At 51.4% G+C, this 23378-nt stretch overlaps 2 protein-coding genes across 4 annotated transcripts in view; both read right to left on the bottom strand.

Annotated features, from left to right (window-relative positions):
* Window positions 1–2284, bottom strand: part of TNIP1 (TNFAIP3 interacting protein 1) — a 48591-nt gene extending 46307 nt beyond the window's left edge. The window contains exon 1 of one of the 2 annotated variants that reach the window (XM_066342101.1): window positions 2090–2284. The gene's annotated coding sequence lies outside the window, so the exon portion shown is untranslated. The remainder of the gene's footprint in view (window positions 1–2089) is intronic. The other variant, XM_066342105.1, reaches the window with a different exon arrangement.
* Window positions 2285–13332: 11048 nt separating this feature from the next.
* Window positions 13333–23378, bottom strand: part of ANXA6 (annexin A6) — a 57921-nt gene continuing 47875 nt past the window's right edge. For both annotated transcript variants that reach the window (XM_066341413.1, XM_066341412.1), the window contains 4 exons: window positions 22214–22309; window positions 18876–18934; window positions 16334–16456; window positions 13333–14125 (listed from right to left, as the gene is read on the bottom strand). In XM_066341413.1, the coding sequence (XP_066197510.1) occupies window positions 14066–14125; window positions 16334–16456; window positions 18876–18934; window positions 22214–22309 (338 nt within the window). In that variant the 3' untranslated portion in view covers window positions 13333–14065. The remainder of the gene's footprint in view (window positions 14126–16333; window positions 16457–18875; window positions 18935–22213; window positions 22310–23378) is intronic.

Consider the following 23378-nt stretch of genomic DNA (forward strand, 5'->3'; position numbering starts at 1 on the left):
GTGATAGTTAAACGAGAAATGCATGTCAAGCACATGATGGTGACTGACGTTGTACTAGATAATCGTGTTTGTGCTTTTTGGTAAGAATTAATTAAACGAGCAGACTCTACAGTCCCTGCTTATCACCCTCAGCCCGAGAAGACATTTTGAATTCTCTCTACCTACCTCCCAAATAACTGAATGAGGGCATAGATACAACAGTGGTAAAATAGCCATGACTTTAACATTCATTCAGCATCCTAGGGTGAATTAAAACTTATATCCACAATTGCCCTTCCTCCAAGAGGCAGGTCTTGGGTTACTAGGGTGTGGGCTCTGGAGTCAGACAGACCTGGGCCTAGATCGCAGCACTGCCACAGTGATTCCCCTCATGATCGGTCCCCGCCTGTTTCCTCATCCATAACGTGAAGGTTAGAAACATGCCCAGTGTGTGGGGGGTGGAGCAAGGGAAATGCCACAGGGCCCGGCATCAGTGAAAAGCAGGAACAATAATTATGCCCACCATTCCCACAGGGTGGGCAGGGACAGCTTGTCTCCTATTTCCTGTGAGGCCCCATAGCCTAGAGCCGTGGAGGAACCCCCCCCCCCCCAGACCTCACAAAGTATGTTCTCAGAATCGCCCTACCTACAAGGCATTCCTCCTGACCTTTTCTCCAGGGTCTTTCCTGTTTTCCTCTTTCTCCATCCCAACTATTTCCCCTGAGTCCCTGTGCCTGCCTGGTGCTCTAGGGGTCCCTAGGGCGCCACTGGAGGAAAGGAAAGGGCAAAGTGACACTGGGGGACATTCCCGGACTACTACGCGGCCTCACCAGGCCGCTCCCACAGTTCCTAGGAGCCCCAGGGCTCCCCTGTTCCAGCTCCTCTCCTGGCTCCCCTGGCTCCAGGTCAGGGTGTCCAGCAGATCTGGGTGTAGATCCAAGCCTGTCCCTTGTCATTTTCCTTGAAGTGGGATGAGGTCAGCCGGGCCCAGCCCAGCTGAAGGAGGCAGACCCATGGGAGCCAGAGCATCTCCTAATCCTGGGAAGCCCTGACAGGCCCCAGAGCGATCCTCCTTCAGCCTTGCCCCACGTCCTCTCACACTCCCTCTTCCCGGGCCCCTCCTGCCTCTCCCAGAAGCCAGTGTCACAGTGACTTGGCCTCCACTCCTTGCCACTCCTAGCCAGGGACTTCCCTGGGCTGGGCCTTGACCAGCTTTGGAAAATCTGGACTGTTGCTGATCAGAGAGGAGGCTGCCTCCCCGCCTCTGCTGGCCCTTCACCCACTCCTAGGGCCTCGGGCTTGCTGTTAAAGGTTCAGCCACAGAAAGACCCAGCTGCCCCAGGAGTAATGCCGATGGGGGAGCACCCCAGAGAGCCACTGCTCTGGTGTCAGAGGGTCCCAGCCTTCCATTAGGTCCCCAAGGCAGGGGTGGACGCCCACCTGGTCGCCTCCTGTCTAGCTTTAGATCACTGAAGTTCCCAATACACCCACACACATCTCCTCACACGCAGACACACTCACATAAGACCCAGACGCCACACACTCACACACACACCTACACACTCCCCCTCACACACAGTCACACACCTAATGACCCAGGCACCCACAGACACACAGACACAAACACAGAAACATGCTTGCACAACTTGCACTCACACAGACATATACTCCGACACCTCCGTAGGTCTGACACACACTCACAGACACATGTACCCTCACACACAAACATCTGTATTCACACTCATGAACCTACTCTTTTGTGTTGGGGAAAGAATAAGACGAAAATAGACCTTTCTTTCTTCTCTTCCCTTTGGACAAACTAGTAACAACTAGAGAGGAAAGACTGGCCGAGAAGGCCGGGCGAGACGAGGAGGTCAGGAAGAGGAAATAAAAGGAGGGAGAGAAGGAAGAAGAGACGGGCAGGGAGGTGGGAAGGCAGAGCCCCAGCCCTGAGTGGGAGCAGAGGGAGCTGGGCAGGGAGCAGCCGCCCAGCTGGCAGGGAAGCTGGCATGGCTCTTCCCCAGAGGTGGAAGCGCTGGGCCCCAGCACTCCTGTGCAGTGAGCCTTTCCCTGTCCTGCCTCGCTGACCGCCCCAGGCTTGGTCACTCACCTGGAGACGGGCAGGAGAGGACAGCGGTGTGTGCAGAGGGGCGCCGGCCCTGTGGAGGCTCCTTTGCTCGCTGTGCTTCTGCAGGAAGGAGGGCTGGGCTGGGCTGACTTTTAGGCAGGAGGGGAATTCCCCGAGATGGAGGAGCCAGCAGCCACACAAGGCTCAGCTGAGGCCCCTTCCCACCCCCCGGCAGGGCATAGGGCCCTTTGTCAGTCCCCACCTGTCACTTCCCACACTGGCTGTTGTGGCTGTGAATTCCAGAGAGGGGAGAAGGCTCTGGGGAAGAGCTGGAAGCCTGCTGTTTCTGTAGCTGGTCTGAGAACTGGCACAGGGCAGGGGCCACCGGGCCTGCTCACCCGACCCCACCCAACCCCACCCGACCCCACCTGACCCCCGGTTCTCCCAAGGACTCTGTTTCCTCCTTTGCCTAAGGTGGGGGATTACAGGGCGTAGGACCCTGAGGAAATCACCAGATGCCCAGCCCACATCCTCCCACCCCCAGTCCTATCCCATCTGTTTCCACTTAGTATCTGTGGATTCTTCACAGAGAAGGAAAAGCTTACTTCTTCCCTTCCTGCCAGATCACATTCAGATGTTGTTCAGGGCCTGCCTTAAAGACCTATCCACCAAAGAGCAGCCCGCTCTGTACAAACCAGCTGGTGCTCCGAAGCCTCAGTGATCCCCTGCTGTAAAATGGGGCTAATAGGTCCTGCTTTGCCTCCCTCCTACAATGGTAATTAAAATAAAATGATGGTTTGCAGACACCCTTTGTAAACTATTGACTACTTTACAAGCATAAGGTCTCAGTTCACTATCCACTGACTCCTGGGGAGGTCATGGGAGGGGGCCACCTGGATGAGCTGGCCTTCCTATGGTTCCAGAGTGTCTTTATTCCTACAGTGTCCTTAGACCACTCACAGTCTTAAAGACCACTGAGGATGAATGAATGGACAATCAGGCCTGTTTCCTGTCTACTCAGAACTTACAGATTTGGGGGCTGCCCTGTCCAGTACATAGCTATTGGCCTCACGTGGCTATTTAAATACAAATTAGTTAAAATTAAATCAGTAATCCAATTCCTCAGTAGCACTAGCCACATTTCAAGTGTTCAATAACCACACGTGGCTACCACATTAGGCTGCATGTATACAGAACATTTCCATCGTTGCAGTGAGTTCTATTGGATAGCAGTGCTCTGGGGCTGTAGGCAAATTAATACGTAATTACAATAAAGTGTGAAAGAGATGTGTTCTAGCAGGAGAAATACAGGGAGCTACACAAGGCTGGACAAGGGAGCATCTGGCCAGGCTTTGGGTGTCTGGGAAGTCCTCCTGGAGGAAGTGACACCTTAGCTGAGACCTGAAAGTCGCCAAGCAAGAAGAGTGTTCTCAGCAAAGGGAATGGACTGTGCAAAGAGAAGAGGATGTTCAGTGAACTGAAAATTGTTTACTCTGAGTGAAGCATGGAGTTTGAAGCAGGCAAGGGGGAAGTAACAAAGGTAGGACCTGGAGGAATAGGCAGGCCAGGTCACAAGGGGCCATATTCAGCCCTGAGCGGGGGTGGGGTGTTGGAAGCGGAGGATAGGACGTGAGGGAGGGGGAGAGTTCACTGAATCCAATCCTCTACCGCTTTCTGTGCCCTTCAGACAGACTGGGATTCCACGGGGAAAGCTAGAGACACCTACTGGCCCAATGGCCTCACTTTACAGATGAGGAAGTGAACATCAGACAAGGGAAGTGACAGTCCAAGTGAGTAAGTGGAGGGGCTTCCTGACTCCTAGTCCAGTGCTCTGTCCCACACCACACTTGGGCCCTGGGTGGCAGTTGCCACTTCTGAAATCTTCAATAGCCATATGTGGCAAGTGGTTACCATACCAGCCTGTAGTGACATTTCCATCATCTCAAAAAGTTCTTCGACCAGGCATAGAGGATGACACGCTTCTCTCCACAGAGAGCCTTTTCTCCGCTAGGAGTGAAATGCCCCTTCCCACAACAACGCTGCCAGGTGTTCCCCGCTCTGCCCACTGAAACCAGACCGAAGAGCCCCCTTACAGCTCAGAGGCAGGCACTTGGGCTGGTGGCAAGACTCAGCATCAGGAAGTGAGATCTCATCCTTGGGTCCCTTAAAGAAACCTGGTAATCCAGGATCAGCGCCCGGGGTCAGCCAGAGCCCTCCATGAAAAAGGAATGTCCCTTCCTCGAGGAAAGGGAGTTTTAGATTCATCAGGAGGATGTGTCGTTCAGCACTCTTTCTGGATTGAGATACTCCCTCCAAACGCGATCTTTTCTCTCCAGCCTCCACAATGATCATAGGCCCTTGGGGAGTTCACAGAGCGCAGCTTAGACCGGTTCCTGCTCATGGGGTCTTAAATGGCAGGGGGACCTTGACGGACTAAGGATGCTGAGGAAGCTGGACCCGCAGGAGCTGGATTCTGCAGTTAGGATGCCTGGCTTGTGCACGCTAGGGGAAGGTGAGCACTGGATTTCTTTCCCTGGCGAAATGCAGAGACCCGTTAGCTTCTCGCACCTTCTCTCTCCACCTTCCTTCTCCCAGCCGTGACTTCCCTGAAATTGCCTTTCCTCTTCCGGCCGTGGGGTAGACATCAAGAAAGAAGAGGCCCTTGGACTGGCAGAAGAGCTGAGTCTGAGTCCTGGTTCTGCTGTGTGGCCCCGGGACTGGCAGAAGAGCTGAGTCTGAGTCCTGGTTCTGCTGTGTGGCCCCGGGACTGGCAGAAGAGCTGAGTCTGAGTCCTGGTTCTGCTGTGTGGCCCCGGGCAAGTCCTTTCCCCTCTTTGGCCCTCAGCCTCCCCTTCTATAATGTAAAGGAATCAGAGGAGGTCATCACTAAGGGACCCTCCGTTCTGGCATCGTAAAGAAGTCCAAACGCTCAGGGAAGGCCCAGATGGTCAGGAAATACAGCACTAACAGCTGATCGTTAAGGTCAATGTGTACCAGGCACGGTGCCAAGTGCTCTTAAATGAATTGTTGCACGCATTCCTCCTCAGAACTCTATGAGGTCGGTCCTGCTATTTTACAGACGAGGGAACTGAGGCTCATAGTGGTTTAAGTCAACAGCGAATAGCGGCGTAGCTGGAGTTCCAATTCAGGTAATGTCTCCAGAGCTCACCTGGAGGACATGAGTCCTCTCTGCTGGACCTCAAAAGATAGGTGGGATTTGGGTCTACGTGGGGAGACTCTCACAGTCTCCTTTGCTACTTAGGCACCCAGCCCATCTCCTCCCACTCTCTCCCACCCTGACGGCTCTGGTCGTCCTGTTGATGTGTGGGAACAGCACTGGGCTAGTCTCAGAGGAGTCAACCCATCAATATTTAGTGAATGAATGGACTTGACCCCATGAGTTTCCTGATTCATCAAAGATGGGGACTCCTCATGCCATTAGGACCTAGCTCAGGGATCTGGGCAGATATCTGGGTCCCTCTATAGACCTAAGAAATCAGACTCGCTTTGGCGGGGCGGGGAGGGCTGGAGGCAGCATGTTTAATAACCTCCCAGAGGCGACCTTAGTACTTAGTAGAGTTTGAGAAACCCAAGATGGGTTTTCCAACTTCAGAGTGAGAATCCTCTGCTCACAGACAGACAGCCAAGGAGAACTCATTGTCAAGAACCATCAGGAGATACCGAGTATACTAGTACTTCTCTGGGTCCCCCAAGCATCCTATCCATGACTTTTGCAAAAACGCTTTTGAGTCTCCAAGCATCCACTAGGTGCCAGGCCCACTGCTATTCCTGAACTCACAATGTGACCTCAGCAGTAGTTTCCTCTCTCTGTTCTTCACTTTCTCATCTGTGAAAGGGGGTCAATTCCCTTTGCCCATCTATAACCCCTGTGGGAGGGAAATAGGGAAAGAAGGGGGAAAGAGAGGGGTGGAGAAGCAGATGGTCATTTCTCCTGTGTGCCGAGAAGGAGTACCATTAGCATAATTTCATAAAGACATAGATCAATGACATAGGTCAGGGGTTCGTCAACTTCAGTGTCCATCAGAATCATCTGCTCCATGTGGTCTTGGGTGGGTCCTTAGATCAGTAGTTCTCAGTCTTGGCTGCATATTAGAATCACCTGATAAAAATACCAGGTCCCACCCCAGACTAATTACAGCAGAAGCTCAGAGGGTATGGCCTGGGGTCGCTATTTTAAAAGCTCCCCAGGTGATGCAAAGTTGTGGTTACTGCTCTCGAAGCTGCCATCCTAACAGTTGGTTCTGATGCCAGCAGTCCAAGGGCCGCCCTGTTCCTTGGGGCTTTGTGGTCTCGCCCCACCTGTTCCCCTCTGGATACACAGGACAGGTGCTTTCTCCGTACCAGGGCCAGAGACTGTGAGGACAACAGATTTTAGAATCTGGAGAGAAGAGAGCTCTAGCTCACTTTCTGTGGCTCACAGAACGTTGTCCACGATGGGTGTGAAGAGAAAACTTAAAATCCAAACCAGGTCACTGTGAGGAGAGCAGGTACATGTAACTCTGTCAGTATCTGCAAAATGGGATTTGGGGGTGCATTTTGCAAAGTTGCTCATTCCCCAGAAACAAACACAGTGCAGTATGTTGCAAGATTTTTGTCAAAGGAAGATGATCCAAGGACAAATGTTGCAAGACTGTGCTGCCAAAGGAAGTGGCTTCTTAGCCCATCAGATCTGGAACGAAGCTTAGAAGTTATCTTAACCCACCCCCTGGCTGGCCAGAAGAGGAAACAGGTCCAGGCCCAGGGCGGCGTGTGCCCAGGGTCAGGCAGGGAGTTGTTGACGAGCTAGCACCACCATCCAGGCTCCCCGACCACCTCCTGCCTGCTGTCCTTCCCTCTGTTCCTCAAGTCTCGACCGCCTCTGTTTTTCTCCAGGTCCCCAGCGCACCCCCTACACTCACGCTTTTGCTAGACAGCACCCAAAGTCAAAGGACGGGACTAAATCTGTGAGCCTGGATGTACACCTGTCAGATGACAGAGGCCAGAGCCACAGGGAGGCTGGGGCACGCTAGAGAGGAAGGAGCAGTGTCTGATGATGTGGCCTGACCTCAGAAAGGAAGCCTGGTCACCCGCGGGAATTTCCCCAGGGGTGAGGTCTCATGTCTATGCAAATATCATACTCCAATTAACCTGGACCCCAGAATGGGAGAGGGGGCAAGGGGACAGTGGACCCTGGGAGAGACAGGGAGACAGGGAAGGCGAGGAGTAGGGTCTGACCCTCTCAGGGTACTTGCATTGCACCTGGCTCACTTTTTGTAATCTCCTTTTGTCCCTGTGACATCCTCCTAAGTAGGAAAGTTGGCAGCTGGAGGCTAGCGAGGGGAGGGCACATTTGCCCAAGAAAATACAGTACATTCCAACCCCAAATGGAGATCAGGCCTCAGGAGGCGGAAATGATGATGTTGGTGGACCTGGCGTTGCTGCCGCCGCCGCTGACAAGGGTGAGAGTAACGAGGCCTGAGTCCGAGAAGTCTAACGAAGTTTCATTTTAGGTTTCCATCTCACTCACTGGGGAGGTAATGACCTGACTCCCTTTGGGCAAATCCCAGCACTCGGAGTGCTAGGGGGTGTGGCAGCTGACACTGTCAACCCTTTCATCACCATCTTCCAGAATATTCCTAGGAAAGCAAATAGAATGGGACGCTGTGTTTGGAGGATAATCTCTCTCTCCTTCCTCTACGTGTCACTCACTTTGAGTCTCCCTACCCCCAAAAGCCTTCCCCAGGGCTCTTGATCCTGTCCAAGGCTGATCCCCTTACTGCCTGGTTCTCCAGGGAGCTGGTCTTGTCTCCCTAGAGCAGGGCGGCAAGTAGGACCAGGGCTCCTCGAGTCTGGTTGTTCCCCCTCCCGTGGAAGAACACACACGAGAACAGATGGGTCATTGATTTCTGGGGCTGTGTGCCCAGAAGAAGGTGCGTGTGAAAAGCAAGTTTGGGTACCTGTGTGAGGTGTTTCCGGTGTGGTCAATATACATAGGTGGACCACCAGAGTCTGTGAGCTACCAGCAGCGTGGTTGTGGACCCATGCCGTTTCTCCCTATTGGCCACCGATGTGCGTGTCTGATTCTGGGTATACACAGCGTGCGCCCCTGTGGGTAAGCCTGGCAGTGATTTGGAATCCAATTTGGATAAGTGGTATTTATAGGCTCTGAGTGGAGAGCAGGTGTGTGAGAACGTGGGAATGGAAATCGCTGGCCCAGCACAAGCTTAGGATCTCTGTGTCCATCCCTCACCCGCCCTGTTCAACGACCAGGCCCCCGCGTTCCTGCCCCTGGCAGTCTCCATCCAGGTCAAGGCCACCGCCATGGCCGTCTCATAAGGTAGCCACTAGGAGGTTCTGACGACAGCTGGCAGAGGGTGGTAGCTAGAGGAAGGGGAGGGACCATCCCAGAGAAGGAAATGTATGTTCTGGAAACTGTGACAACAGCTGGGCCTGGGGGAGGGGCCGTTCCTAGATGGCTCTGATTTAGGACTTCCTCAGTCCCTACTTAGCAGAGAGGGCAGTGGGATGGCTTGCGCCCGGGGCCTTGGGCCTCACATCCTGCCTGTGAAAGCACTTCCTGCCTCTGGGTTCCCAGGCAATGGATCCTGGCTTCACCCCGGCCTCCCTCTCTCATTCCCCATAGCAGGTATGTTTCTTGCTCCCCCATGTCTTTCTTTCCTTTTCTCCATCTGTGCTTCCTCCACTCTGACTCAGATCTTCCTTCTTCCACATTTAGGGGATAACTGCTGGCCTGTCCAGTGGCCTCCCCGCCCCTAGGCCCGGCTCCTTCTCCACAGAGGCTTCCTTCTAAAGGACATCTCTAGTCACACTACTCTCGTCCCTAGCATATTCAGGGGCTGGCCAGAGGCCGGAGGGGACGTCCACACTCTAGCCTAGACTCTCAGTGACCTTGCAAAGATGGTGGTGCTCTCACACTGGGTGTGGGACCCAGGGCCCAAGGAGCACTTTCGATTTTCTCTACTGCCCACCTCCGTGCCCTTGCCCAAGCTGCTGCCTCGGCCTGGAACTCTCTCTCACCTTTAATATCCTTCATTGTTGAAAGCACATCTAGCCTGACTGGTGGGGCGCAGTGGATGGAGCGTCAACGGGGGACACTGAGGTCCCGGGTTTGAAACTCTGAGGTCGCCAGCTTGAGCACGAGGTCGCTGGCTCGAGCATGAGATCATTGCCATGATCCCATGGTCACTACCTTGAGCCAATGGTTGCTGGCTTAAGCAAGAGGTCAATGGCTTGGCTGGAGTCCCCCACTCAAGGCACGTATGAGAAGCAATCAATGAACAACTAAAGTGCCGCAACTACGAGTTGATGCTCCTCATCTCTCTCCCTTCCTGTCTCTCTCTCTTGCTAAAAAAAAAAAAAAAAAAAGCACATCTACCCATCTTTCGAGGCGCCTGGCACATGCCCCTTTTCCAAGGAGCTGTTCTCAGGCTCTCTGCGGTTAACCTGTGGCCTCTGCACTTGTTACCACTTGCTACTGTGTACTTGGTTGAATTTTTCTCATGACCTTCCTCCCCCACTCAGCTTCCCGAGGGTTAGTGGCACAGTGGGGGGACTCAGTAGACCCCCCTCTTTCTCCTCCATGAAATGGAATCTAGACTATTTATAACAACCAAGAGCTGGTATCTGCTGAGTCCTACGTCTTGAAGCGTGGTGAGACCACACATGCATGGCCTTACTAAATCTTCTCGACACTGTGAGAGAAGAAGCCTTTGTCATTCCCATTTTACAGATGAGGAAATCAAGGCATAGAAAGGTCAAGTGACTTGTCTACGTCTAAGTGGCTGACTGGGATTTGAGGCCGGCCTGCCTGCCTCTGGAGATCTACCCACTGAGTAGAGGGCTGTTACACAAGAAGTTCCCACTTGCCCAACTCCAACCGTAAAGTGGGGGGAAGTCTGCCTTGGAAAACCCAAGTTCGGAGGGGAGCGGAGAGGCCTGTTTGAGCACCAATTTACCGCTTCTGGGTTCTGAAATTTGGGTTGGGCAACTTGACACTTGTCCCTCCCGCTGTCTGGCTTCCGCATCAGGAGGAAGAGGACGTGTGAGCAGAGAGAGCACAGTAGGCATCAGGAGACCCCGGTGCTAGCTCCAGATTTACCCTTTGCTAAACCGTGGTCACAGTCCTGCTCTTTGGCCTTCAATTTCCAAACCTATAAACTAGAGGGCTGCTTTGGATGAGCTCAGTCAACCCATGGTGCCTGGATCTTCAGGCGACTTGTTGCCCCACTCGGACTGTCAGTGTCCTCATTAGAGGACGTGACCAGCCCCACGCTACTGCAGAGGAACAGATGGTATGGAAAGCCTCTCCCACGGGTTCCTCTGCCAGCAACGCTGGGCACAGTGACTATTAGGGGGTTTTAAACAGCCAGCAGTTCCCACACTGCTCTCCAATGGCAGGAAATGCGACAGTGGCAATTCCCAAACAGCTGCTCTGTGCTCCGGTTTAAAGGGCAATCCCTTCCCAATTAGCCGCTTCCTTCAGACATTTCCTGGTGGTCCCAACGACCAAGGTGGGCACATCCCAGTGCAGAGCTTCCGAAAGGGTTTGCCCCGAAGGGAAAACGCCTAGCAGGACGCAGGAGGGGAGCAGTGAGGAGCTAGAGAGAGGATGGCTCTGGTTTGAAGAAAGAAAAGTGGGAGAAGGTTCAGGATGTTCAGAAAAACACCGAACCTGGGCCGGGACTGCGGGGTTCCAGTTCTGTCTGCCGCTACACTGCTGTCACCCTGGGCCAGTTGCTTCCTCTCTGTGGAAGTGACAGTTGTCTTTCTGTAACTGAGAGAGGGAGGTGAGAATTTCTGAGGGCCCCTTCCACACTCACAACCACCGTCCCCTGCTCCCACTTTGAGACAGCTGCGGTTTGGGCTTCTGCTTTCTCTTTCCTTTTAGTTTTAATTTAGTCTCCACTTCTCTCCTTGAACTTTGCCCACAGACGCAATCTCCGTACGTTATCAGTCGATACAGGTGTTTTGCAGGGAGCTGGGCGGGACACTCGAATGGAAGCTCTTAAGGATGAGAACCATGGCGGTCCAACTTTTTTACATCTTTAGCATTGGGCACATAGTATGACTCAATAAGTATAAGCTGCATCAATTAATGAATGAGTGAATAAAAGAAGTCCCTGGGATTCAAGAAAGTGGCAACTCCCTCCTCTACCACAGCTCCAAGAAAATAAAAATGTGGTTTATTCTGTAGGAACCTGGGTCTTAGTGGGATTGTTGCAATTAATTCCCCTCTGGGTACCCTCCTTTCATGTTTTTCTCTTTTTAAAAAAATCTATTGATTGGTTTTCTTTTTCTTTTTCTTTTTTTTTTTTTTGTGGCAGAGAGAGTGAGTCAGAGAGAGGGATAGATAGGGACAAACAGGAAGGGAGAGAGATGAGAAACATCAATTCTTCGTTGCGGTTCCTTAGTTGTTCATTGATTGATTTCTCATAAGTGCCTTGACGGAGGGGGGGGGGGCTACAGCAGACCGAGTGACCCCTTGCTCAAGCCAGCGACCTTGGGCTCAAGCTGGTGAGCCTTGCTCAAACCGGATGAGCCCATGCTCAAGCTGGCGACCTCGGGGTCTTGAACCTGGGTCCTCCACATCCCAGTCTGACGCTCTATCCACTATGCCACCGCCTGGTCATGCTATTGATTGATTTTAGAAAAAGGAAGGGAGACAGGAGGAAAGAGAAACATTGACCTGTTTTTCCACTTATCCACGCACTCATTGGTTGACTCTTGAATGTGTCCTTACAGGGATCAAATCCACAACCATGGAGTATCTGAATGACACTCTAACTAACTGAGCTACCCAGCCAGGGCCATGTTTTTCTTAAATGCATGGCTAAATGCACATCTTCCCTACCCAAAAAACGCTTCCCCTGGGTTCTAAGACAAAATCTGTACATACAAGGTCCTGCATGATTGGATGTGAACTATCTCTAATCTGGTCTACCGTACTCCAGACCTCAGGGGTCCCTCCGACTCCTGACCCATCCCTCCGAATGAAATTAGGTGAAAAATGCATGTTGGGAGATTCGAGTATCCTGTCCAGCACAAGCGGTCAGTTAGAGCTATCAATTCCTGATTTCCAGGAATTCTGGAATTCCTAGTTTCTCCACTGTGTCCCCCTTGGGCTCACAGGGCCCCCCAACTTCTCCCAGGTCCCATTGCTCTTTCCTTTCCACTCACAGATTTCCCCCTCAGGACATATTTTTAAGGAAATTTTCTATTGTCTTTGGATGCCTGTGATTGGTCTGCAGCTGTTTGGAGAACAAAGCTCAGAAAACACCTTGGGGCCCACCCCTCAGCTCCCACAACAGGGGCTGGTGCCGGGCAGGTGTGGGCAGCAGGTGACTCCAAGCCAGGTAGGACCCTGCTCCGCACTTGCACGTATCATCTCTCTCACCCCACAAAGGCTACGAGATAGGCAGAATGGGGGGGGGGGATGACCCTGTTTTACAGATAAGGATACTGAGGCTCAGAGATGACAGTTAATGGCAAAGGTCTGACTGCACAGCCCTTACTCACTTTGTTCATTTATCTTCTGGTAACAGTTAAAGTAAGTTGGACAAATACCCCCCAAAAAGCTCAGCTGACTCTCATGGGGTTTGGGCTCGTCTGGTGGGAGGCAGGAAGTGGAGAAGACACAACGTAAATTGTCTTGCTTTCAGACTCACTTTGTCAGAGATGAAGAGAGGGCTCTTCAAAACAGTTGGGCCCAACCCCTCATTGTACAAGTGAAGACTGAGGTCTAGAGAGGCCACTGGCTAGTCCAGGGTCACACACTGAGGAAGGAACAAGACCAGACCCAGCAAGTCTCCTAACTACCCACAGCCCCTAAACATCTACTACAATATACACACAGTGAACCTCCAGGAGAGGTCAGGATGGCCAGGACAGGGAGCAGAGCCCTCCAGCCAGCGGGTGCCATCACACCATGGGTCACTGGACAACTTTAAAGCCAACTCTTGGAGTAGAAGCTGAGCCGGGAGAAGGGAGACAGAGAAACTGCAGTGGATTCTACCGCTTATCAGTGATCTTCACAAAGTGGAAACTTTCCACGGGCCTCCCCAGATCACGATCACATCTGGTGCCCTTGAAAAGTTCAAAAGAGGAAGTTTGGGTTTGGCTGTAATGGATGAAGAGCACACAGACAAGCAAGCAGCCAGAGGAGAGGGGCCCAAGCCCCAGGGCTCTCCTCTGGGATCCACAGGATGGAGTCAAGAAGGTGGAACTCACTCCTGGGTGGGCGCCAATGAGGACAACCCAGCCTGCAACCCAGATGTCTATGTGTGTCTTTTTATTTAAAGAGAGGCATGTAAAAAGAATGATTTGGAGGTACATCCTAAAATGTCAATGTCAGAGGAAAAAGCCAAGATCTTTTTGCCCAACTCTCTCCTTTTGTAGGTGAGAAAACAGAGACTCGGTAAGGGAGAGACTGGCCCAAGGTCAGGAAGCAAGTGGGTGGCCAATGCAAATTTGAACCCAGGTGTCCAGACTCCTGGATGTAGCAGTCACCTGGATGGAGGTGGGAGGTGAAATGGTGGCAGGCTGGTCAGTTGGCCGGTAGACATTTATTCCTCCCTCCTCTCCCCCCTCCCGAGAACACTCCGTTGGCACCTGCCACCGCACCCACCATTCAAAGCACACACATTACACATTTCATAGACAGAGGCTCAGTATGTTTTTGGATTTGACAAAGCCCACATCAGGGGAGGGGCTGTGGCAGGGACAGAAGGGTGGAGGAGAAGATGGGGAGAGGAGATGGACGGAATCTATTGCTACAGTTCTTCAGTCGCTCAGATGTGAGGAGTGACCACGCTGGGCCTTCAGCGGCCTCTGAGAGTGGGAGCCTTTCCTAAACCCCAGTTGAAGACAAGAGCCCACCCCGTCCCCCTCCCCCCACCCCTGCCCTTTCCTTAGTCTCTGAAGCTGGAACAGTCAGGCTTGGTCACGGTGGCTGGTGCTGACGACCATTTCTCGGCTGAGGTGCCCGCCAGAGCCGGTAGCCCTAGTCCTCGCCACCACAGATAGCCAGCAAGGCCTTCTGGAAGTCTCCGGAGGTGTCGCCCTGGCAGAGGCAGAGGCAGAGGGAGAGCGAGTAAGTGAAAACAATCTGGTGTCCTCAATGCCCCTCCTCCCAGCTGTCCATTTTCCAGGACTTGCCTGTGCATATACAAACGTGTGTATGTATGTGACATCCCTTTTCCACACAAAAATGGATGTGCAACTGTCACTTTTCTGGACCATGATTTTTTGAATTAAGAGAAGATCCCAAATCAGCCCATAGAGCCTCCTTGTGCTTTTTCATGGCTGTATCATATTCTATCACAGGGACACACCACCATTTATTTAACCAGTCTTGCAGGGAGGGCTTCCACTCTTGCTACTATAAACAATGCTGGTACAAATATTCTTCGACATGCGCCTTCGGAAATATGTACGGCTATGTCTACAGGATAAATTCCTACACACAGAAATACTGAGTCCAGCCTGACCAGGCAGTGGTGCAGTGGATAGAGTGTACGCCTGGAACACTGAGGACCTAGGTTCAAAACCCCAAGGTCGCCAACTTGAACACAGGATCAGACATGACCCCAAGGTTGCTGGCTAGAGCAAGGGGTCACTCACTCTGCTGGAGCCCCCTGGTCAAGGCACATATGAGAAAGCAATCAATGAACTACTAAGGTGCCACAACTATGAGTCGATACTTCTCATCTCTCTCCCTTTCTATCTCTCTCTAGCTAAAACACAAAACAAAACAATAACAACAAAAACCAGAGTCCAAAGTGTACAAGATTTAAATTTTGAAATTTCCAACCCCCTTTTTAAAGACATACCACCTAGTTCCTTGGGGAAGTATACATATGAAAACTTCCCTTGAGATTTCCCCACAGTCTTGTCAACCAAGTACAGTATCAAACTTTAAGATCTTGGCCAATCTCAAAGACAAGAAAATGGGCTCCACAGTGAAAAAAATCAGATACAACGGGATCATACATTAATCCCATTTATATGAAATGCCCAGAAAAAGCAAATCTGCACGCACAGAAAGTCACGTGATGGTTGCCTAGTGCTGGGTGTAGAAACAGGTAAACAGGTACTAGGATCGTAGTGGGGTGGTGGAAACATTTTAAACTGGATTGTGGCAATGGTTGCACAACCTCATTACATTTATTAACATTTTAAAAATTATACCTGGTTTTTGTTTTTTTTTTAATTTTATTTATTTATTTTTTACAGAGACAGTGAGTCAGAGAGAGGGATAGACAGGGACAGGCAGACAGGAACGGAGAGAGATGAGAAGCATCAATCATTAGTTTTTCATTGCGCATTGCAACACCTTAGTTGTTCATTGATTGCTTTCTCATACGTGCCTTGACTGTGGGCCTTCAGCAGACTGAGTAACCCAGACTGAGTAACCCCTTGCTGGAGCCAGCGACCTTGGGTTCAAGCTGGTGGGCTCTTGCTCAAACCAGATGAGCCCGCGCTCAAGCTGGCGACCTCAGGGTCTTGAACCTGGGTCCTCTGCATCCCAGTCCAACGCTCTATCCACTGCGCCACCGCCTGGTCAGGCTATACCTGTTTTAAACAGGTGAATTTTTTTTTTTTTTTTTTTGTATTTTTCTGAAGCTGGAAATGGGGAGAGACAGTCAGACAGACTCCCGCATGCGCCCGACCAGGATCCACCCGGCACGCCCACCAGGGGCGACGCTCTGCCCACCAGGGGGCGATGCTCTGCCCCTCCAGGGCGTCGCTCTGCTGCGACCAGAGCCACTCTAGCGCCTGGGGCAGAGGCCAAGGAGCCATTCCCAGCACCCGGGCCATCTTTGCTCCAATGGAGCCTTGGCTGCGGGAGGGGAAGAGAGACAGAGAGGAAGGAGGGGGGGAGTGGAGAAGCAAATGGGCGCTTCTCCTATGTGCCCTGGCCGGGAATCGAACCCGGGTCCCCCGCATGCCAGGCCGACGCTCTACCGCTGAGCCAACCGGCCAGGGCCAACAGGTGAATTTTATAGTATGTAAATTATACTTCAATGAAAAATTTTGAAAAGCAAAAAGAAAGGGCCCTTGTTTTATTTGGAAATCTTTCATTATAAACCTTTGCTCCATCTGGAATTTATTTTGGTATAAATAACGAGGCAGGTCTTTAGCAACATCCTGGCTGTCCTGAGAAGTAACTCACTTAGAAAAAGACCGCAGGAATAAAAAGGACTTGGATCACATGTTCGCAGATCTGACACTCACCCCTCCCACACTGGCCTCTGGCCCCGCCCCTCACCTCAATGGCTTGGTGGAGAGACTTGTCGTATTTCTCGATAAACTCCCGCCGGATGTTGAGCAGGTCGATCTCACTTCGGGAGACCATGATCCTGGTGAGGGTCTTCTCATCCGTGCCCGCACCCTGGTGCAGCCGGGCATGAGGAGGACAAAGGGCAGGAGAGGAAACACGGCCGAGTCAGGCAAGGACCGGTGGGTGTTCATCAGCCTGTCTCCCTTTCCCCTCCAAAGCCAGGGTGGGACATTCTGCCTCTGTCTGCCACAAACAGTCCTGACCTAAACTCCCCCAGGGCCTAGGACTGGCCAGGCAGGCAAAAACGGCTTGTATGAATTGAAGAATATGTCCCCTCACCCCAAAACTCATGTCCAACTGGAATCTCATAATGTGACCTAATTTGAAAACAGGGTCTTTGCATATGTAATCACTTGAGGTCATACTGAATGAGGGTTGGCCCTATATCCAAAGACTGGAGTCCTTATAAGAAGAGGACACATGGATACGTACACAGAGAAGGCAGAGACTAGAGGGGTGGCATCTGCAAGCTGAGAGATACCAAAGGCTAGGGAGGGAGATGAGGGACTTCCTCCCTCGGAGCCTCCAGAAGGAACCAATCCTGCCAACACCGTGCTTTGTACTTTCAGGCTCTAACCCAGTGGTAGTCAACCTGGTCCCTCCCGCCCACTAGGGGGCGTTCCAGCTTTCATGGTGGGCGGTAGCAGAGCAACCAAAGTATATATAAAAAGACAGACTTAACTATAGTAAGTTGTTTTATAAAGATTTATTTTGCCAAGCTTAGCGAAAATCCGACATAAAGTACTTGGTAAGTAATTATTATTATATGCTTTAACTTGCTGTAACTCTGCTTTAGTTACTTCCCTACTTTATAAATCACCATTACTGTGGAACCATTGGGGGGTTAGAAAATTTTACTAATAACAGAGATACAACAGTGGGTGGTAGGTATAAAAAGGTTGACTATCCCTGATCTAGAACCACGAGAGGACCAATTCTGTGGTCACTTGGTACAGCAGCCTTGGAAAACATTCAGGGCACAAGGGGCAGGACAGGAAGGGGATGTGTGGGCAGCCAGGGCCCACCTCTGTCCCCAGGGAGCCCAGATCACCAGCTTAGGAGTCAAGGGCCGGCACACGGTGAGTGCTCAATAGTCATCCTGGTTGGGGACTGCAGGCTGAGAGGGTGGCCAGCAAGGCCTGGTTTCCAGGAAGCCAGGGCCAGTCCCAGAGCTGAGAGCACTTGCTACCCTTTGTCATCATCTGTCATAGGAGGCACTCTGTCACCTGCCAGAATGTGAGCTCTAAGAGGGCAGAGACTGTGTCCCTCGCACTCAGCCCCGTGTCCCCAGAGCAAGTTTCTCAACCTTGGCCTTTGAGGCTGGCTCATTCTTTGCTGAGGGGACCTTCCCTGTGTGTTGTAGGCTGTTAGCAAGATCCCTGCCCTCTACCCACCAGGGACAAGCAGCTGTCACTTCCTAAGCCAGTGGTTCTCAAAGTGTGCGCCAGGGTGCACTGGTGCGCCCTAGATTTCCAAGTGCACCCTATGGTATTCCAGAGAAATATGTGCCTGTTGGGGACCAAAAAACCAACAGGGTTTTTAGAGTTTAGATTATTGGGGGACAAAGGTGTGGGGAATTGGCTGTAAGCTGAGTCTGCCCAACCCCCCACCTCACTTGCCTGATTAGGTTGCAAAAGGCTGTTAAGCTGTGGTGCTGGATTGTTTACACTACCCCCCATGTTCCCCAGAAAGACTGGAGGCAAGTTTCTTCTATCCTTTGTTTGGTGTAAAGTTAAGATGATATGTATGGTGGGGGTTTTCTGCACTCAGCACAATTAAGAGTAAAAAGAGGAATTCTTCAATGTATTGATGAGGAAATGAGAGTTTGCCTTTCAAATATATACCCAAAGATTGAAGAAATCGCTAGGACACTCCAGGCTCATGTTTCTCATAAACACAAGAATGAAAAAACTTAACACATTTGTGCTGGGACCTGCTGAATTTACTAAATATTACAAAGAATGTATATATATATAAAAAGATAACTTTTGTTTGTTTTTTTAATTTTTTAACCCTGTTTTTTATGAATTCTAAAAAGCACAACTGAAAAAATGTAACATAAAAATGTTTTTTAATGTCAGAATAAATTTAATTTTGTCATATTTACTTTGTTTAATTACCATAAAAGCACTCTTGGACTTTATATATTTTCTTTAATATTTGACTTATTATATTTCTCAGAAATTTGTATATAGTGTGCCTATAATTATTTGTAGGATTTTAATTGCGCCCCGACTTCAAAAAGTTTGAGAACCACTGCCCTAAGCTGTGATGGCCAAAATGTGTCAGCACATTGCCATATGTTCCCCAGGCGGCAAAGTCACCCCCATCCCTGGCTGAGAACTACCATCTCAGAGCCAGACACAGGGCAGATGCTGACAAATATCCAATGGGGGACACAGCTGTCTCCTGATCTGGGCGATGGCGGAAGTGTTGGAAGGGTAAGGAACACACGAGCAAGCTTTCTTACCTTCATGGACTTGTAAAGCTTGTCGGCAAAGAAGAGAGGCTTGTTCTTGACACTTTGAACTGGCGGAGAGAGGAGCAGGGGGCTGCGTCAGAGGAGCTGCGCCCACACTCTGGGTGGGCTTTCTTTCCCCACCTCCTCTCCACCCGACCAGGGCCTGCAGGTCATGGCCGACCCCAGGGTCATACTCAGGGCCTGACACTCTCACTCCCCGCTTCCTGATGCTGCCTACTCCGGCTTGTCCCTAGGTCTGGCTGTCACTGGGCTGCAACTCACTTCCTGCTGGCGCTGGAAGGTGCCTGGAGCTAACCAAAGGTGAGTAGAGGACCCAAAGGGAAGAAACCCTCACGACCCAAAGCACAGAGCCTCAAACTCCTAAGTGCATCAGAGTCCCCGGAGAACCCGTTTAGAACTCGGGGGTTAGGCTCCACCCTGGGGACACAGCTTTGGGATATCTCGAGTAGCAGAGAATGGTTCCTGGGTAGGGGCTTCAGCATCACCTGGTAGAAATGCAAATTCTTACGCCCCATCCCAGATATGCTGATGCTCCAACGCTGAAGGTGGGTGACCAGCTTGTCCCACTTTGCCCAGGACAGTGCTGGTGTCAGCACAAATCAGGATGGTTGGAAGCCTCTGATGCCCACACACCCCATCCCAGATAATGTCCATCTGGCTGTGCTAACAGCCCTTTCTCAAGGCCTGGGGGGTGCTAGGCCTCAGTAGCTGATGGATTTCAACGTCCCAGAGCCCACATAGGGGTGTCTCAGCTCTAGAAGGAGGAATCAGACACTAGTCTCAGCGCCAAAATGACTCTGGATAAAGGTATTTCTCTAAGGAGGGCGGGGGGCAAGAGGCTGGAGCTGTGCACCCCAAAGGCACAGTCACGCAGGGACAGTCATGCACCCTCCCCTGCGACAGGCTCAGGAACCATGGGAAAGGTCACAACATGCACCAACCTTCTGAGCTCCTTATGTAGTTCCCTACCCCCTTCCAAACAAACCCAAGCTCCCACCACCTTTGCTATCTCATCTCCTTAGCTCCCCTGTTCTCCGAACGTACTGTGAATTTCTCTGTGCTTCTGTCCTCCTGGTATGGAGGAGTTTCTCCCATCCGCCCTGCACTACTTTACCTCCCCAAACCCCACCCCACACTGCAAGGCTGTACTTGACATGCATGTCCCCAGTTGTGCCGCCTCCTCCCAGAAGCTGGCCCTGACTCCAGGCCCAGGACTCAGTCGATCTGGTGCAGGAGCAGACTGGGCAGAAACACCCCTCCTCTGCAACCAACCCTGAGGCCGGAAGCCTGCTCACCTGCCTCCATGGACCCTGGGGCCTGCCACAAACGGAGTGATGCGGAGGCCCACGGAGTGTGCCTGCCACACAAACGGAGTGATGAGGAGTGGTGTGTGTGTCTGTGTGCGCGCACGTGTGTGTGTGCACGAGCATGCTGGACTGTTCCAGGTGGAGGGAGAGGAAAGAGGAAGAAGAAACACGAGGACGGCAGGATCTGAAAGTGCGTCCAAAGACCAGTCACTCTGGTGACCATGAGCATGAGCTTTGGCTCGAGCAGACTCTGGTTTGAGTCCTGCCTCCACCACTGAAATGTAACCTCTCTGAACCTAAGGGTCCCGCTTTGTAAAATAAGCTGATAAACGCACCCTGGGAGGATTCAACAAAAGCTACATGCAACTAACTTCACACAGGGCCTAGCAGGAAATAGTAAAAGCTAACATTTATCCAGGGCATTCCGTGAGCCAGGAGGCAGTGTTCTCAGCCCACGTATAACTGACTCATTTCAATTTTACGTACACCACCTCATGGGCTGGGGACTATTATTCTCTCCATTTTACAGAGGGGAAAACTGAGGCAAAGGGTTTTTGTGACTTACCCAAAAACATACAGCTCATAAATGGCCGAGCAGGGATTCAACCTAGATCCACTCTGCTATACTGCTCCCTAGGTCTCGCCCAGGTGCTAAAGGCCTCCTGGACGCTAAGTAACAACAATAATACCTCTGTTTCATCTAACCCAAAACATTTTAACATATCTGAAATCAATATAGATCTTATAATTAATGGCAATTAAGTGAAACTTTCTACTGATGCCTTCAGTCCAGGCAAAACAAAACAAAACAAAACAACAATATCAGTGCAATGCATTTTATAGTCATAAAATAAGATACTACTCTTCATGAACGCTAAGAAACACAAGGTCAGCCTTTGCTCGTGTCTACTCTTCCATTTTTACACATGGAGAAATTGAGATCCAGAAATCAGGGACTGAGTAGAACAGGTGAAGGGGTTAAGAAGTACAAAGAAGCCCTGGCCGGTTGGCTCAGCGGTAGAGCGTCGGCCTGGCGTGCAGGAGTCCCGGGTTCGATTCCCGGCCAGGGCACACAGGAGAAGTGCCCATCTGCTTCTCCACCCCTCCCCCTCTCCTTCCTCTCTGTCTCTCTCTTCCCCTCCCGCAGCTGAGGCTCCACTGGAGCAAAGATGGCCCGGGCGCTGGGGATGGCTCTGTGGCCTCTGCCTCAGGCGCTAGAATGGCTCTGGATGCAACAGAGTGACGCCCCAGATGGGCAGAGCATCGCCCCCTGGTGGGCATGCCGGGTGGATCCCAGTCCGGCGCATGCGGGAGTCTGTCTGCCTGCCTCCCCGTTTCCAGCTTCGGAAAAATGAAAAAAAAAAAAAAAAAAAAAAGAAGTACAAAGAAGCAGTCACAAGATAATCACGGGGATGTCAATTACAGCACAGGAAATACAGTCAATAATGCTGTAATAACTATGTACGGTGTCAAGTGGGTACTAGAAATATCACGGGGAACACTTTGTAAAGTTTATTATTGTCTAATCACTAAGCTGTACACCTAAAACCAATACAAAATGATATTGAAAGTAAACTATAATTGAAAAATAAAAATTAAAAAAAAAACCCACTCAAAACATGCAATAAGAGAGTAACCAACGAGATCCAGGTGCTGAGAGGAGGAAGAGGTGTGTGTGTAGTATGAGCATGAGAGAGAGAGAAGAATGTGTGTGTGTGTACACATCCTAGTCCTGCGGGCACTGCGCCCCCTACCCAGCCCTGCTACAGCCCCCTGGTATCTTCCCCAGGGACAGCTGTTTCCTCCTCCTGCCCCACAGCCTGGAATACGTCCTCACGTTACCCCACCAATCACACGTTGGCAGGACTCCTGGAGCCAGGAAGTGGTGCTGTTGATTTTCCAGTGCTAGTAGCTCAGGAAGCTGCCACAGCCACTTGCTCAGGGAATCTGGCCATGTTCCCAAGGCCCCAGGTCCTTGCCCTTGACCTCTAGCCCCTCCCCTTGGTCCCCGCCAGTTACCAATGGCCACAAACGCGTCCTTGACATCCCCAGACATCTCCTTCTTGATGACGTGCTCCACGTCATAGTTGGTCATCTTGATGAATTCCTGGAAGACTGGCCCCCAGAGAAGCCCCAGAGGTGTGGGTGAGCTTCAGTTCGGAGGGAGGGGGCTGATCACCCCTTCCCCACCCACCCAGCTCCACCCACAGGCTGTGTCTGGGAAAGTGCAAAGGGGCAGCAGCTATGGCTGTGCCCAGGTCTAAGTGCTCTGGGTACAATCGTGGGAGGCCCACGACTAAGTTCTGACCTCAGGCCGCCTTGGGCTCAGAGTCAAGTCTGTGTCAAGTCAGACATGCCTCAGAGCCTTGCACAAGTTCTAGGAACCCAGGCGAGGCAGTAGATGAGCGTGGGTCCCAGTTGTGGCCGGGTACTACTGAATGACCTTGGAGGACTCCTCCCCATTTCCGGGCCTCCCCTTCCTCCTGGGTCAAGTTGGGATGGATAGAGATTATTCTAAGTAATCATAATGTGAACACTGAGGGAGTTACTATGAGCCAGGCATTGTGCTAGCTAAGTGCTTTTTGTGAATTATATTTTTATATCCTCACAACTGTCACATGTGGTAGAACTAAAACTCCAGATTATAGCTAAGGGAATTAATACGGATATGCACTAACTTGCCCAAGACTCCAGGGCTGGTAAGTAGGAGGTTCGAATCAAGACAGGCCAGACCCTGGGTTTATTCTTTTAGCCTCTATGCTAAAGCTCTTTAAGTATTTTACTAAGAAGTGCCAGGCAAATGTATGTTAAAGTGTAAAGGTCTTAGTGGAAAGGACACTTTGTGATCACTTAAGGTCAGGGCCACCACATACTGGCATGCCCAATGCATGTGGCAGCCTGTGGCTCAAAGATGACTATGTGGTCCTGTGGCACCACCATCCCTCAGTGCCTTGCTCCTAGCAGACATCGTCAACGGATCTTGACAAAGAACCTCTGAATCCTTCTCAGCACAGAATTGCAGGCAGCCACTGCCACTCCCTCGGGTTGGCTGGCCTTGGAGGCAAAAGCTACCTGCTTTCCCTTATCCCAGGCACCCTGCCTGCTTCCCCAAGGAGGTGAAGGCAGAATGACAGCAGGACTAGACACCAGGGCTCCCAAGTTCCCACCAGCCCCTCCACTCCAT

Source organism: Saccopteryx leptura, chromosome 6 (assembly GCF_036850995.1).
Source record: "Saccopteryx leptura isolate mSacLep1 chromosome 6, mSacLep1_pri_phased_curated, whole genome shotgun sequence".
Lineage (NCBI taxonomy): Eukaryota > Metazoa > Chordata > Mammalia > Chiroptera > Emballonuridae > Saccopteryx > Saccopteryx leptura.